At 49.9% G+C, this 16,550-nt stretch overlaps 1 protein-coding gene across 1 annotated transcript in view; it reads left to right on the forward strand.

Moving 5' to 3' along the window:
- The first annotated feature begins 3,118 nt into the window (after positions 1–3,118).
- PYGL (glycogen phosphorylase L) overlaps positions 3,119–16,550 on the forward strand; it is a 31,100-nt gene continuing 17,668 nt past the window's right edge. Inside the window, 9 exon segments of the mRNA XM_029079337.2 lie at positions 3,119–3,223; positions 3,226–3,276; positions 3,278–3,319; positions 3,321–3,359; positions 3,361–3,378; positions 9,413–9,514; positions 10,794–10,872; positions 13,633–13,736; positions 16,327–16,458. Of these exon segments, the coding sequence (XP_028935170.1) occupies positions 3,134–3,223; positions 3,226–3,276; positions 3,278–3,319; positions 3,321–3,359; positions 3,361–3,378; positions 9,413–9,514; positions 10,794–10,872; positions 13,633–13,736; positions 16,327–16,458 (657 nt within the window). The 5' untranslated portion in view covers positions 3,119–3,133.

The following is a 16,550-nucleotide window of genomic DNA, read 5'->3' on the forward strand; positions in this document are numbered from 1 at the left end:
AGTTCACAAAGAGTCTAGTCAGGAGACTCACTTGCTGCTACCTGCCCTGAGAAATTAATTCTGATATATTGCCACAAAGAAAAGGTGCCCCCCACCCCGATCAGCAGTGGGCTTTTGCCAACATGCCCCAACCTGGGCCTCATGACCGGAACACGGGCCACACAGAAATGCATTCACGTGCCCAACCTTCACGAGCACACAACCAGAGAGCTACTTTCCCCATGGAGCTGAGCAGAAACCAGAGGAGGCAGGAAGCAAGAGGAGCCGAGTACCCCTGAAGGAAGATGGGGGTGTGAATAACTGCGTGTCCCCGTCTTTGCAGGCGCACGCTACCCTGTGTTTGAGTCCAAGAGCATCCAGAGATTTCACCTCAGACCCAGTTCCTGCCAACACTTGGGAAACAATGCCTGAAGCCACGATGGGGAAGAGGGCCCTGAGCCCGGTTCTGGGATTATCTCCCCGCTTCACTGTCCCTCCGTGCTTCTGCGAAGGGAAAGACTGCAGTCGACTGTGGGCCCCTTGGCTATTTGCCTGCTGAAAGGACAGTGTTTCCGTGGCTTCCCAGGGGTTGGGGTGGCCAGCAATGAAACTTTGATTTTGCAGGGAAAAGGTCAGTGTTGTTGCCAAAGGGTGGGCGAGGACCGAGTGGGTCACGGAGAGCAAACACTCCCACCTCGCTCAGCCCCTTCCCATCAAAGAGAGCAGGGTCAGAAGAAAGCCACGGCAACAACTTTTCTTTGGCCCACCTGGGACAGAGGCAATCGATCAATTAATGCTATTTACTTTGTGCTTTCTGCGTGCAGGGCACTGTACTAATTGCTTGGGAGAGTACAATACAAAAGAGTAGATAAGGACAGTTCCTTTCAAGCTTTTTCACCTGTACCAGTTGTTTTGGCTGAATGCTTTTCCAAGAAGAGTCAAGAATGCAGCATCCATTTGGAATAGTCTCGTAACCCTTATAGTCTCGTAACCCTTTTGGTCTCCAAACCCATTTCTGCTGCTCAAAAGGGTGCCTTGCAGCTCCTGACAGTGACCTGTAATAAATTCAGAGAAGCCAAAGCTTTGCCACTGCCAGTGCTTGAAACAAGGAAGCCTAATAACCACAATTATTATTTATTACCCCATTTATTTTGTTAATGAGAGGTACATCCCCTTGATTCTATGGCTCAGTGGAACGAGTATGGGCTTGGGAGCCAGAGGTCACAGGTTCGAATCCCAGATCTGCCACTTGTCAGCTGGGTGACTGTGGGCAAGTCACCTAACTTCTCTGTGCCTCAGTTCCCTCATCTGTAAAATGGGGATTAAGACTGTGAGCCTCACGTGGGACGACCTGATTACCCTGTATCTCCCCCAGCGCTTAGAAACAGTGCTCTGCACATAGTAAGCGCTTAACAAATACCAACATTTATCTCGATGATGATGTTTTGTTCTGTTTTGCTTTTTTGCTGTCTCCCCCTTTTGGAGTGCGAGCCCGTTCTTGGGCAGGGACTGTCTCTATCTGTTGCCGAATTGTCCATTCCAAGCGCTCAGTACAGTGCCCTGCACATAGTAAGAGCTCAATAAGTACGAATGAATGAATGAATGAATGAATGAATGAATGAATGAATACATACCCACCGCACATGCGCACGGTGACCCCGTCCAGAGCAGCCCCTCAAATTCCCACGCTTTCCCCGGGCGGTCAGGCTGGGAAGAAGGGGCGGAGTCAGAGAGGGCGGAGCCAATAGGAGTGGGCGGAGTCGGATGAGGGGCGTGGTCAGTAGATGGGCGGAGCCAATCGGAAAGGGCGGTGTTGGGAGGGCGTGGTCAGCAGGAGAGGGCGGAGTCGGATGAGGGGCGTGGTCAGTTAGGAGGGCGGAGCCAATAGGAGAGGCGGAGTCGGTGAGGGGCGTGGTCAGCAGGAGAGGGCGGGGCCTGGGGCGGGGAGGGGCCAATCAGAGTGGGCGGAGAACGAAGGCCCCGCCTTCCCTCCGGATCTCCGTGTCCTACGTGCCGGGACTCAGATCTACCACTTTCATTCATTCATTTTCATTCATTCATTTCATTCCAGTGGTATTTGTGGAGCGCTGATGGTGTGCAGAGCACCGTACTGAGCGCTTGGGAAAGTACAATGCGGCAACAGATAATAATATCATGGTATTTATTAGACGCTTGCTCAGGGAAGCAGCGTGGCTCAGTGGCAAGAGCCCGGGCCTGGGAGTCAGAGGTCGTGGGTTCGAATGCCGGCTCTGCCCCTTAATAGTAATGTTGGTATTTGTTAAGCGCTTCCTATGTGCAGAGCACTGTTCTAAGCGCTGGGGGAGATACAGGGTCATCAGGTGGTCCCACGTGGGGCTCACAGTCTTCATCCCCATTTTACAGATGAGGTCAATGAGGCACAGAGAAGTGAAGTGATTTGCCCACAGTCACAAAGCTGACAAGTGGCAGAGCCGGGATTCGAACCCATGACCTCTGACGTCCAAAGGGCCCAGGCTCTTTCCACTGACCTGATGAGACCCCGTATCTCCCCAGCGCTTGCAACGGTGCTCTGCGACCATAGTAAGCGCTTAACAGATAACCACTTGGCAGCTGTGTGACAGGGCAGAGAATAAGAGATAAACAACAATAATAAGCGTGGCCTCAGTGGAAAGAGCCCGGAGTCAGAGGTCATGGGTTCGAATCTCGGCTCCGCCACTCGTCAGCTGGGTGACTGTGGGCAGGTCACTGCACCTCTCTGGGCCTCAGTTCCCTCATCTGGAAAATGGGGATGAAGACCGTGAGCCCCGTGAGGGACAACCTGATTCCCCTATGTCTACCCCAGCGCTTAGAACAGCGCTCTGCACAGAGTAAGCGCTTAACAAATACCAACATTATTATTATTAATAATTATTATTAACATTATTATGTGTTAAGCGCTTACTCTGTGCAGAGCGCTGTTCTAAGCGCTGGGGGAGATCCAGGGAAGAGAAGAAGGGAGGGAATGGGGGTCGGGGGGCCGGTCCTGCGGCCTAGTCGCTGGACCCTCCCTCGCGGGGCGGGGCCCTGACGCCTCCTCCTCCGCCTCCTCCTCCTCCTCCTCCTCTTCTTCATCTCCTCTTCCTCCTTTTTCTTCTTCCTCTTCTTCCTCGTCCTGTCCACCGCAGACGCCGGCGCCATGGCGAAGCCCCCGACGACCAGGAGAAAGCGCAAGCAGATCAGATCGCGGGATCGTGGGGTGGAGAACGTGGCCGAGTTGAAGAAGGGTTCTTCAACCGCCACCTGCACTTCACCCTGGTCAAGGACCGCAACGTGGCCACCCCCCCGCGACTACTACTTCGCGCTGGCGCACACGGTGCGCGAACCACCTGGTGGGCCGCTGGATCCGCACCCAGCAGCACTACTTACGAGAAGGACCCCAAGGTACCGACCCCCGCCTCTTGCCTCCCTGCCTCCGCCTCCGCTTCCTCCTTCCCCGTCTCTCCTGCCTCCTCCTCCGCCGCCCCGCGCCGGCCGCTGCCAGCGCCCCAGCCAGCCCCAACACCACCCACCAGCGCACTCCATTTTCTCCACTTTCAAACAGTCCACCTCCCACTTTCCTCCCCTCCTTCTCACTCCCTCTCTCCTCTCCCCGTTTCTCTCTCCCTCTTCCTCCTTCTCTGCCCCTCCCTCTCCCCCTCTTTCTCTTCCCCCCTTCCTTTTACTCTGCCCCTCCCTCTCCCCCCTTTCTTCTTCTCCCCCTTCTCTCCTTCACATCCTCTCCCCTCTCCCCCTCCTTTTCTCCCCCTCTTCCTCCTTCTCTCCTCTTCCCTCTCCCCCTCTTTCTCTTCCCCCTCCCTTCTTCTCTGCCCTTCCCTCTCCTCCTCCTCCTCCTCCTCCTCCTCCTCCTCCTTCTCTCCCCCTTCTCTCCCTCCTCTTCTCTCCCTTCTTTCCCCCTCCTTCTCTCCCCCTTCTCTCCCTCCTCTCCCCCTCTTTCTCTTCCACCTTCCTCCTTCTCTCCCCTTCCCCCCCCCCTCCTCTCTTCCCCTTCCTTCTTCTCTTCCCCTTCCTTCTTCTCTGCCCCTCCTTCTCTTCCCCTTCCTTTTTCTCTGCCCCTCCCTCTCCCCCTCTTTCTCTTCCCCCTCCCTTCTTCTCTGCCCTTCCCTCTCCTTCTCTTCCTCCTTTTCTCTCCCACTCATTCCCCTCCTTTCCTCCTCTACTTCCTCCTCTCCCACTCTTTCTCCTCCTCTCCCCCCTTCTCTCCCCCTCCCTCCCCGTCCCTCCCTCTTCTCTCCCCCTCCTCTTTCCCTCCTCCTCTTCCCTATCCCTCCTCCTCTTCCCCTCCCTTTCTCTTTCTCTCCCTCCCTCTCCCTCCCATCCCTTCCCTTCCTTCTCCCCCACTTCCCTCCCCTCCTTTCCTCTCCCTCCCCATCCTTAATAATAATAATGGCATTTGTTAAGCACTTACTATGTGCAAAGCACTGTTCTAAGCGCTGGGAGGATACAAGATGATCAGGTTGTCCCATGTGGGTCTCGCAGTCTTCATGCCCATTTTACAGTTGAGGTAACTGAGGCCCAGAGAAATTAAGTGACTTACCCAAAGTCACACAGCTGACAAGTGGCAGAGCTGGGATTTCAACCCATGACCACTGACTCCCCAGCCCGTGCTCCTTCCACTGAATCATGCTGCTTCTCCCCCCCATCCCTTCCCTTCCTTCTCCCCCAGTTCCCTCCCCTCCCTCCTTGCCCTTGCTCAAAGGGATGGCACCATCTGGCAGCCAGGAATGGAGGAAAGGGAGATGGGTGCTCACCCAAGGAGCAACCAATCAATAGTATTTGAGTGCTTACTATGTGCAGAGCACTCTGATAATTATTACAGTACTCGTTAAGTGCTTACTATGTGCTAAGCACTGGGGTAGATACAAGTGCTAATCAGTTTGGACACAGTCCCTGCCTGTCCCACATGGGGCTCACAGTCTTAATAACCCATTTTACGGAAGAGGGAACTGAGGTACCGAGAAGTGAATTGACTTGCCCAAGGTCACACAGCAGACAAGTGGTGGGGCAGGATTAGAACCCAGGTCCTTCTGACTCCCAGATGCGAGGTCAATCCACAAGGCCACACTGCTTCTCGTAGCCTCGAAGAGTTCAATATAACAGAGTTGGCAGACTCCTTCCCTGCCCACAAGGAATTTACAATCTAGAAGGGAGGGATGGACTTTAAAATCAATGTGCATAAATGCTGTGGAGTCGAGGATGGGGTGAATATCAAGTGTTTGAGGGGTGCAGATCTGAGTGCAAGAAGGTATGCAGAGGGAGTAGGGGAAATGGGGGCTTAATCAGGGAAGGCCTCTTGGAGGAGACGTGACTTTAGTAAGGCTTTGAATGTTGGGGAGGGGTGGGGCAGTTAAGTGACTCAGCCCTTGTGGACTCTCTGTGGTGGTGGTTTGAGGCGGTTGGAGGCTGTGTCCGCTGCAAGGAGGCAGGGATAGTACAAGCACTGTCCAGCCCAGATGGGTTTCACATTGCCCCTGGCAATAACCAGCCCAGCTCTTTTCCACTGGCCACCGCAGGTAGATTTTAAACTACAGTTGTGGCCGCTGGGATTTAAATGGGAAATAGGCCTGGGGTCCGGTAACCGCAGCCCCGGGGGATAAAGGTGATTGGACCCTCATCCCCTTCCCTCTCTTCTAGCCCCCCAACTCCTCTATGAAGCCTCGCTAGGGCGAGATGGGTGATTTCACCGTTCAATTTTTGGTGGCTCGGACTTCTCCTAAAATGTGCTAAAATAATGACCGTTTTCCAAGAGCCCGGTGTGAAGTGCCTATGCGAAAAGGAGCATTGCCCAAATACGCTGGCTTGAGAGAACCTTCCTTCGGAGTCTGCTGTAATGACTGTAATGGCAGTAATATCTCAAGGTGGTATAGTGCTCATTTTTTTCAAAGTGCATCAGTTATTTTAGTTTCAGCATCTCATGGAGCTGGGGAGAAATAGGTATCTTATTTTATAGATGGGGAAATTAGGGCACAAAGGGATCAAGCAGGAGAATGGTGGAGGTGGGACTGAGACTTGGGTTTTGCTCTCTTTAGTATTTGTTGAGTGCTTACTATGTATGAGACATTGTTATTAAGAGCTGGGGTAGATAGTAGCTAATCAGGTTGGACCCAGCCCACGTCCCACATGGAGCTCACAATCCCAATCCCCGTTTTACAGATGAGGTAACCGAGGCACAGAGAAATGAAGTGATTTGCCCCAGGTCACCCAGCAGACAGATATGGTAGAGCTGGTGTTAAAACCCAGGTCCTCCTGACTCCCAGGCCTGTGCTCTATCCACTAGACCAGATCGCTTCTCTGATTCGAGGTCTCTTGATTCCCCTCCTCAACTCCTCCCCTAACAGCTTCCACTAAATGGCCAAGGGCAGTAGATAGAGTATGCTCAGTTCTCCCAACTCCTAGGGTTTGCCTTCCTGCAGACCCCCACGTTAAGAAAAACTCACATTGTCGGGTGTGCGCAAACTCACTGTGTTTGACCCTGCCTTCGTGCACACAAACTGTTTCTTTCAACACCTTGGCGTGCTGTAGTCAAACAGGCTCGCGTTGTTTGACAAACATTCCCTTAATCGTCCTAGGCTACGTGCATGGTGAAAAGCCACCTTTCAGGAGAACGGAGTGTACTAGTTTTGAAATAGAACATTAGGGGAAGCATGTGGGTAGTGGATGCTCTGCACACAGTAAGAGCTCAGTAATTACCACTGATTGATTTAATTTAATTTAAAGCCCCGGACTGCCAGTCAGAGATCTGGGTTCTATTCCCCGCTTTATCGCTCACCTGCTGGGTGACCCTGGGCAAGTCACTTAATAATAATAATAATAATAATCATGTTGGTATTTGTTGCACTCTTACCATGTGCCAAACAATGTTCTAAGCGGTGGGGTAGATACAAGACAATCAGGTGGTCCCACGTGGGGCTCACAGTCTTCATCTCCATTTTACAGATGAGGTAACTGAGGCCCAGATAATTTAAGTGACTTACCCAAGGTTACACAGCTGACAAGTGGCAGCTCTGAGCCTCTCTGAGCCTCAATTTCCTCGTTGTAAAATGGAGATAAAATACATGCTTCCCCCACCTTTGTAACTGTGAGCCCTGGGTGGGAAAGGGACTGCATCCCCTTGGATTGTATGTCTCAACCCCAGCATTTAGCACAGCACTTTGGCACACAGGAAGCGCTTAATCCCATTAGGAAAAAATGAGGCCCCTCTAGCTGAATCCTTTCCTCATTTCTGCTGCCAGAAGGTTGTCGTACTGACTGCTGATGAGGGGTGTGAAAGGAACCATGTCCCTGTAGAGCTCTTCAGTTAGAAGATGAATCCCATGATACCTTTATTCACTTCATTTTACTGTACACAGGGGAGAGGAAAAAGTGCTGCTGCCACTGATGACCTCTTCCCCATTTTCTTCACCCTCCCTCTCCCCACACTTCCCTCAAGAGTTCATTCATGCTTCTGGGACCGGGGATGCCCAGGAGTTGGCCAGGAAAACTTCTTAGTGTGCTTGAGGCAGAGACGTTCATTCATTCAGTTGTATTTATTGAGCGTTTACTGTGTGCAAACCACTGTACTAAGCACTTGGGAAATCCTTCATGAGGCCAGAGAAGGGGACTGATTGTCTTTTCAACGATGAAGAGTGCAAGCCATTCTCCCTCTGACACTTGTGGGTGTAACCTCAAAGGACAGCTGTACTACAGTTTTGTTTTAAAAAATATATATATTCCTGCCTAGATAGCTAAACAAAGCAACGTGCCCCAGGTGTTCGACCTGTTTTCTGGGAGAACGTTCTGAACTTCCAGTCTGGCTATTTTGCATGCCCACATGTTCTGAAGAGAACTTATTTCACCGGGGCAAATTTATATTAATCCAGTTCAGATTTGCATTTCATAGCATGTCGGGGTTTTGGTGTTACTAACTTTGTGGGAGATTAATTTTGGGGTGCAGAGGTTTGTAGTTGTGATCAGCAAACTTTGATAAAGCCAGGTGTTCTTCATTCTCTAGTATCAGTGTTTCATCCTTGATTACTTTAACCTGATTATTTAAGCACTTTAATGGTCCTTGAAGAAATGGGGCTGACAAGATAGCCCCTTTCTGCCTATCCACCAACTAAGTGAAAGACATTCATTCCAGAGTTAGCACCCTCAGAGAAGGGATCCAACAGAACAGAGCTCTGAATTGATGTTAATCCCAATCAGTAGTATTTATTGAGCACTTACAGTGTACCAAGCATTTGAGACAGTACAGTAGCTTAAGAAGACATGACCATAGTAGTTGTGAATTGTGAATTTAATTTTGTACCAGGGGCCCAGCACTGTACTGAGCATTCTGGTAAATACAAGATAATCAGGTCTGTCAATCGTATTTTTTCTGTGCACCTACTGCATGAAGAGCACTGTACTGAGTGCTTGGGAGAATATAATATAACAAGATGAGTCACGGTCTAAGTAGGTATTGAATTCCCATCTTACAGATGAAGAAATTGAGGCCTAGAGAAGTCGTGACTTGCCCGGTTTCATACCGAAGCTTACAGTTTAATGGGGGTGACACACACTATAACGATTTACCAACGAGAGGAAGAAGTGCTCAAATAGAGATTTCACTGGGTTTCATCCAGAGCTCATTGTGCCCAAACTGCCCCTTGCCCTTCCTCCGTATGTATTAACAATTGGGTACTCTGTCACCACAGAGGGATGGTGGTTTTCTCTACGGCCTGCTTTCAAACATGACTCATCTGGGATATAAGAAAACCCACATTTATTTGGGCAATTTAGGAGAGGGCTCCTCTGTGGGAAGGCACAGGGGAATGTGCCCGGGAAGTAGTGTGAGCTTTGCAGTGGGTGACTGAGGTGAGGCAGCATCTTCTAGTTGAAAGAGCAGAGCTCTGGGAGCCAGATGACCTGGGTTTCAGTTCAGTCTCCGCCACTGTCCTGCTGTGTGAATTTGAGCAAGTCACTTCACCCGTCAGGGTCTCAGTTTCCCCATCTGTAAAATGAGGTGAGAACTTGTGAGCCCCATGAGACAGGGATTGTGTCCAGTCTCATAACTTTTTCTCTATCTCAGCACTCGTTGGGAAACACTAAATGGGAGGTGGCATGGCTGGGAAGCAGAAGGATCTGTGTTCTAATCCCAGATCTGCCATATGTCTGCTGTGTGACTTGGTGCAAGTCACTTAACTTCTCTGGGCCTCGGTTACCTCATCTGTAAAGTGGGGATAAGAGGCTGAGCCCCCTGTGGGACAGGGATTGTGGCCATCCTGACTAATGTGTAACTACCCCAGTGCTTAGAACAGTGCTTAACAAGTTCCATAATTATTGTTATTAATTACTCAGGCTTATGCCAGTATTTTTATCTCTCCCCGATCTGCCTGTGGCTTTGAAAACCAGGGACACCGGGCGGAGGCAGAATCATTGACATTTTGCTTTGTTTCAGAGGGTTTACTACCTCTCCCTGGAATTCTACATGGGCCGCACCTTACAGAACACCATGATAAATCTGGGCCTGCAGAACGCCTGTGATGAGGCGATTTACCAGGTAAGACGGGAAACCTTCCTCTTTCATCCTCCTGGACGATGAGGAGTTTTCTTGCCGGTGGCCGAGAGGGCCGGGAATGGAACTTAAAGCTGCAATGCTAGTAGTCTGAAGTTACAGAAACGTCAAATTCAAACATCTGCTCATCTCTGCTGATTTAACTGCCAATCAAAGCGAGAAGTTAGATGGCTGATTAGGTTTTTGGGAACCATCTTTTGCAACTGTGAAGTTATGTCTCAGAGAACAAGAGTCCACAGGAAATTGCATTTCACAAATGATGTTGCGCACTGAATGTGTCTTTTGAAAAGACTCCATATTCTCCTTTTACACAGAAGCCGAGAACTGGTTGCTGACTCGTTATCCATTTTCTTTAGGCAGATTTGTTCTTTGATTGGCTGAGCTTTATGAGGCCCTGCCAGGCTTGCAATAGATGCATTTACATGTAAGCGACAGAGGCTCTTTAAATATCTGGAAGGTGGAACTTCCAACATCCTGCTAAGCAATAACACCGGCTTGTTGAAGGAAGCCTAAATGAAGGCTATTGTGGCTGTCCTTCCACGACCCCATACTGCTTCACTAACATAAAAAATAGACCTTAAATTTTAGCGGCTAACTGAAGAAGAAAACAATATCTGGGCCAAGCTTTTAGCTCAGATCCGATTGGATGATCTCTCAGTTGGTTCCAGTTAGCGGACACTTCCAGTTTTGAGGGTTGATCAACAGTATTTATTGAGCGCTTACTGTGTGCAGAGCACTGCACTCAGTGGTTGGAAGAGGCTAGTATAACAATATAACAGTTGGTAGACACGTTTCCTGCCCACAACGAGCTGGTCGATTGCCGCAAAAGGCTGCTTCCTTGGCTTCCTCAGATGGGTGAACAAACATTTACTATATTCTCCCTCACCCCCCATCTCCTCACTATCCCATGATGGAGAGCCCCTGAAAGAAGGGTAGGAGGCAGTGCGGCTGCTGTTCCCAGTTTCTCTGGCAGCGTTGTCCTGGTGAGGCCAGTGGGCCTGTGGAAACCAGTCTCAACCCAGCTCTGGATCAAGTGCTTGTCGGGGCTCTGGCAACATTACACGGTGATGATCCGAGAAGGCCGGACTAGTGTATTTCGCTAAGATTTCTCATGACCGTCAGGGCTTAAGTAGGGTCAGATGTGAGAAGGGCCAGAAAGTGAATCGCCTGAACTCTGAATTTTCACAGTGATAAATGGGTTAACAGAAAGGGCCCATAAGTGGAGTCAACGCCTAGATTTCCTTTCCTTTCTTTTATTCTACAGCTTGGACTGGATATCGAGGAGCTAGAAGAAATTGAGGAAGATGCGGGCCTTGGCAATGGAGGCCTTGGGAGACTTGCTGGTAAGTGATCGTTGTTGTGAATGTCTGTCTCCCTCTCGGTCTTTGGAACAAATAGCTGGAGGTTATGTAAATTTATTGATTGCAGGCATTGGGTGCACTGCACTGTTGTTCTAAGGATTTGGGAAAGTACAACTGGAGCCTGAGGTGTGCTACCTGCCCCCCAGGAGCTTTCACTCTGATAGGGGAGACAGACAATAAATCCACAGTGGGAGAGCAGATAGCAGGGGAAAAAAGAAGGGGCCGGAGTAAGTTTTTGAAAGAAAGAGCCATCCTGCCTCTCACTGCCAGAGAGCTGATCAGAGTCCTCAACTCTAATCTCTGGCATCAGGATTATTGGAGAATTTTACCTTTTTCCTCCTCACTGTAATCTCAGGGCCAAGCAAGGACCTGGTAGGAATAGGGTGTGTTTTTGCTGGAGTTTAGGCCTGCGACTCGATTGAAGCTGAACAGAGAAGAGGGGAACTTGGCCCAAGAGAGATTGCCTAAACCCCTCAATTTAGAAGCTCCTTCCTGTGTACTTTGGGGTTTCCGAAAATTTCCCTCAAAGGCCAAAGTCCTGCCTCCATTATTTGTTCAGGATTGATCGACGCCACGCTGGCTTTAAATGAGTTTAAGTGTTTACCCACTGCATTTAGAAATTTCACACAGGTTGTTTTTGACTTGCTAGTGGGGAAAATGTACCTATACTTCTGGAGGAAGAATTAATTAATACTCAGTTATTTGTGAGAAACGATTAACCCACAAAGTGCCTCATTTCCCAGAGAGGAGAATAAAAGTGTTCAGGTGAGTCTCCAGAAGTGTTTTAAACCAGGGGCGTGATCCAAAAGGGGCTGCATTGCGCCTTTCCTCCCAACTAGACCAGCACCAAAAATTTCCCACATTTGCTTTACATTTGGGGAAAGTTTCAGCTGGGGCAATTTTCTCCAGTTTGATTCTCTGAGTTGAGTTGTGGATACAGTTGTTTGAGGCTGGAAAGAGACACCCCTTCGGATGGATGTGGGTGGGGCATAGTGTGGTCTGGCCTGAAATGAGGCCCCCAGCTCGAAACAGCCCGAGCTGTCTGGAATGTAGAAACCATCCCCACCCTTCTCAGTCAATCAATCAGTGGTATTTATTGAGCTCAGTGTGCAGAGCACTGTATTAAGCACTAGGGAGAGTATAATACAGCAGAGTTGGTAGACACATTCCATGCCCACAAGGAGCTTACAGTCTAAAAGGAAGACAGACAATATAAATAAACAAATTATGCAAAAGTGGGAGTGAGGGTGGGTGACTATCAAGTCTTTAAAGGGCACAGATCTAATCAATCAATGGCATTTACTGAGTGCTTACTATGTGTAGCGCACTGTTCTAAGTACTTGGGAGAGTACAATACAAGAGAAATTAGCTGACACATTCACACTCATTCGCTGGTATTTACTGAGCATTAATTTTATGCAGAGCACTGTACTAAGCACTTAGGAGAGTACACTGTAACAATAAACAGGCACATTCCCTGCCCACAAAGAGCTTTCAGTCTAGAGGAGGAGACAGACGTTAAAATAATAAATCAATACAGTTCCTGCACCAAATGAGCTTCTAAGTATTTCATCGATGCAGAAGGGAGAGGGAGTCGGGGAAAATAGGGTTTAATCTCAGCAGGCATTCACTACAGTGCTCACATCGTTGGAGATGCGCACGGTGCAAGTTAGGCAGCTGATTTGGGGACATAGACACTTGTGGGACTTTGTGGCCTGCCATGGGCCTCAGGATCATACGGCCTTGGGTATTAAGCCAACTTAGCCTCAGCTCTGGAGTTGAGGGCTTCGTGGCTGATACCCACAAACCCTGCTCCCTGTCATGTACAATGGCGGAAGCCAGTGACCCTGTATTTGAGTGTCCACTCTGCCCTTGACCTTGTGCAGAATTTAATGTTGGTATTTGTTAAGCGCTTACTATGTGCCGAGCACTGTTCTAAGCACTGGGGTAGACATAGGGGAATCAGGTTGTCCCACGTGGGGCTCACAGTTTTCATCCCCATTTTTACAGATGAGGGAACTGAGGCACAGAGAAGTTAAGTGACTTGCCCACAGTCACACAGCCGACAAGTGGCAGAGCTGGGATTCGAACTCATGAGCCCTGACTCCAAAGCCCGTGCTCTTTCCACTGAGCCACGCTAATTTAGAGGGCTCTGCCCCGTCCTCTCAGAGACCATCATAAATCAGCACTCAGGGGAGCGGTGACCCATGCTTCATCATCTCAAGAGGCAGTAAACTGGTTTTGCCAGGTATCTATCAATCAATCAGTCAATCAGTGGTGTTTATTGACTGCTTACGGAGAGCAGAGCCACTATACTAAGTGACTGGGAGATTGCAGTACAGCAGGATACGTACACACGATCCCTGCCCGTAGGGAACCATGATCGGTCGGAGGTCCCCGTCTTCGATGATGCTAAGAGAAGTGGGTGGACGGGAGGTCAAGGGGCCCAGGTCCAATCAGTGTCTTTTCCGGTGCCAGCCGAGCTGGGGATCTTACCAACCAGGCCCGGGTGGCAGAGGACAGTGCAGCCGTACCAGTTCTCCAGAAGATCATGGTGGAAAAGACCTCCTGTCTTGTTCCCCTCTCTCTCACTAACTACCTGAATTTCCCCAGGCTTGCAGTGTCCCCAACCCTTTAAAAGGACCACTGACTGTCTATTCTTAATGGGGCAGGTTTCAGGATAGCTTTTAAAGCCGACTTGAGCGTAACATGGCTTGTGTGTGTGTCTTCTGTCCCAATTAGCCTGCTTCCTGGACTCCATGGCAACCCTGGGTCTGGCGGCCTATGGATACGGAATCCGATATGAGTACGGAATTTTCAATCAGAAGATTCGAGATGGATGGCAGGTAGGCTTACACCCATTCGTGCCCAGAGGATGGCATTTAAATTGTGGAAGTGGGGTGTGACTCGGTCCCCATTTCTGTCAGTTCTCTGTCACCGGTCCCCTTGGGCTTAATTGGAGACTGAGCTCTGTCTTCTCTTGCCCACTCCATAAGAGTCACTGGTGGGAGTCTGCCCTCCCTTCACCCCCTTGTACATACTGCCTGACCCCCTGCGTTTTGCTGCCCGGAGCCTGGGCCTCGCTTGGGTGGAAAATCACCTGCTCAATCAGGCAGGCCTTGGAAATCCACAGCAGGAGGGCGGGTCAAAGCCAGAGAAGCAGAAGGGTCTCCAGGCTCCCAGCCGAGGCTCACACACAGCTTCTTCCAGACTCTGGAACCATCCGAAGCCCGAGCTTTCTGACTGCGCCGGTCCCCAACAGGCACACCAGAGGGATGCCCTGGGTTGCAGCAGTGTCTCAGTCTGTCCATATGGATCTGTCCCTCTGGGATTCTCCCAGAATCCTCTGGGGCCTGCTCTGGAAACTGCCGGCGGTTCAGCTTCTATACCTGTTCCTGAGCCTGCTTGCTTTTGAGGGCAGGAGAAGGGTGGATTTTCAAGAAGGGACTTCTCTGACCAATTCTAAAGATCCCAATGAATCCAGCCTGCTCTCAAGAGGATTTTGCAGCCTTGGCCATTCCCAGACAACTTCCTGAACTTTGTTCCATGCCATGTATATTCAGAGCTCCAGGAAAAAGCCCTTGGGGACAGAACAATAGGCACACCCCGCTCACCTTGGCCGACACTCAGGCACAAATGATGGCTCAGTCGAGTAATTCTCCAAGCTGCTCTAAAATTCACACAGACTCTTGCCCCTTAACCAGTAGTAGATTTTTTTCTTAAACCTTGGCCATGGGAGGTCAGTTTTAGGCACAGCAAAATTGCATCTGTAGCCGATTTCCTCAACCACCCAGTTTCTTCCATTTGGGGGCTACTGACTGAGTCTGGACTGCACTGTTGCCTAGGGAGCTATCAGCTACATCTCCCAACAACCCCTGCTCTCCTACACACACACACACAAACACACACACACACACACACACAGACCCCCTTCTCCCTCCCCTCCCTCTGACTCTAATACCTTTCACCTTCCTCCTCTTCCCTCCCTTTCTCTGGCTCCACTAGTGGCGTTTAAGGAATCTGGATTTGTAGCTTTTCTGATTCACCTGGGAAAAAGAGAGTGGAAAAGGGTTTGGCAGTCAACTTCAATGCCTATCCAGGTGCCGAGATAACTTCCTGCAAGTTTTGCAGGAGGGCGTGCCCCGGGTGATTGTGGGAGGATTTTTCTCTTTTCAACATCTCTTTCAAAGCTTCGGAACAGGAATTGCTGAAGTTGAGGAAATTATTAACTGATATTTTGCAAAGGGACAACCAGAGATGGGAGATAAAGAGGACCAAACAAACAGGGCCCCTGTCTATCTCATTCACTCATTCATATCCAAACGGCAGGTGTGAGGGGGCAAGAGGAGTGCCTTCGAAGGCTTGCTTCCCCCCAGTACCTGAAGCACTCTTCCCTCCCTGCCCCTGGCGGGAGTTTGACCTTAGTCTCAGAGGGCACTTTCACCCTTTCAGGCTGCCAGCCAGGCACTCTTCACCCCAGTGCAGCAAGAATGTACCAAAAGGTCTCTTGGGGCGGAAGGAACGAGCCTCCACTGCCCTTAACTGAGGACAGTGAACCCCGGTCTCTTTTGAACTCAATTCTCCCAGAGACTATTGCTTGATGGGTGAAGATTGCTGTGCAGAGATAAAGGGTCATTTATTAATGTGTGTCTCTCCCTGTAAAACACTCCGTCAACTCCCCTCAGGGAAGGTTCTCCCGATAGAAAATGGCTTCCGCCGACCTCCCGCAGACTTAAGGCAAGCACCAAGTAAGGTCTCCTATTGCATCGATTTCCTTTCTGTTGCAAGACACCCTGAAACGGTGTTTTCATGGTGCCTCCGTTAACTGCCGCAAAACCCTACAATGCGAACCCTCCCCAGCCTCAGAATCAGAGTTTACAGCCGGTCAAGATACCCTAGTCTTGTTGTTTTCTGGGGGTTTTGTCCTTCCCAATTTGTGGTAGGATTTTGTGGTCTCAACACTAATCCAGGAAAGTTGATTGTTCTGGTAGGAACCCTTTAATGCCGAACTTCAAATATTCTCAAAAGTGAGTGACACTGTCAGAACTTAAAAACAAAATCAGCTTTAATATTCTCCATCTTGTGAGACTGTGAAATGCAATTGGTTCATATCATCACACATGATGGGTAAGGGGGTGGTCTGAAATCCTGAATTTTTCTAACCTTGTGCTTTGAGCATCTGGCTGTGATTTGGCTTAACTCTTTTCTAAGAAATACAGTTTGCCACAAGCCATGTCTGCTGTCTTGGGGCATTAATGCTGAGTCTTTTTAAAGGAAAGGCAGCTCAGGGGTTCCGTTGGGTGCGGGTTGTCGTCGTCGTCCGTCTTGATGGGCGCTCTCCAGCAAACTCGGAGAGTGGCCTCTGGATTAGGCTTGGGTCTCTTGTTGCGGTGCCCTCTCTGAGAGAGCAGACCCAGCATTGTGCCTCTTTTCCAGGTGGAAGAAGCAGATGATTGGCTGAGACATGGCAACCCCTGGGAGAAAGCCCGCCCAGAGTTCATGCTTCCGGTCCATTTCTACGGGCGAGTGGAGCATACCAAGAATGGAATCAAGTGGGTGGATACCCAGGTATGATGAACGAGAAGCGACAGGAGCTCCCTTCAGGGGAAAAGGGACTTTTCCCATAATACCATTTGGGTCTGCCTATTTTGTGAATGACT

Source organism: Ornithorhynchus anatinus, chromosome 14 (assembly GCF_004115215.2).
Source record: "Ornithorhynchus anatinus isolate Pmale09 chromosome 14, mOrnAna1.pri.v4, whole genome shotgun sequence".
Classification (NCBI taxonomy): Eukaryota; Metazoa; Chordata; class Mammalia; order Monotremata; family Ornithorhynchidae; genus Ornithorhynchus; species Ornithorhynchus anatinus.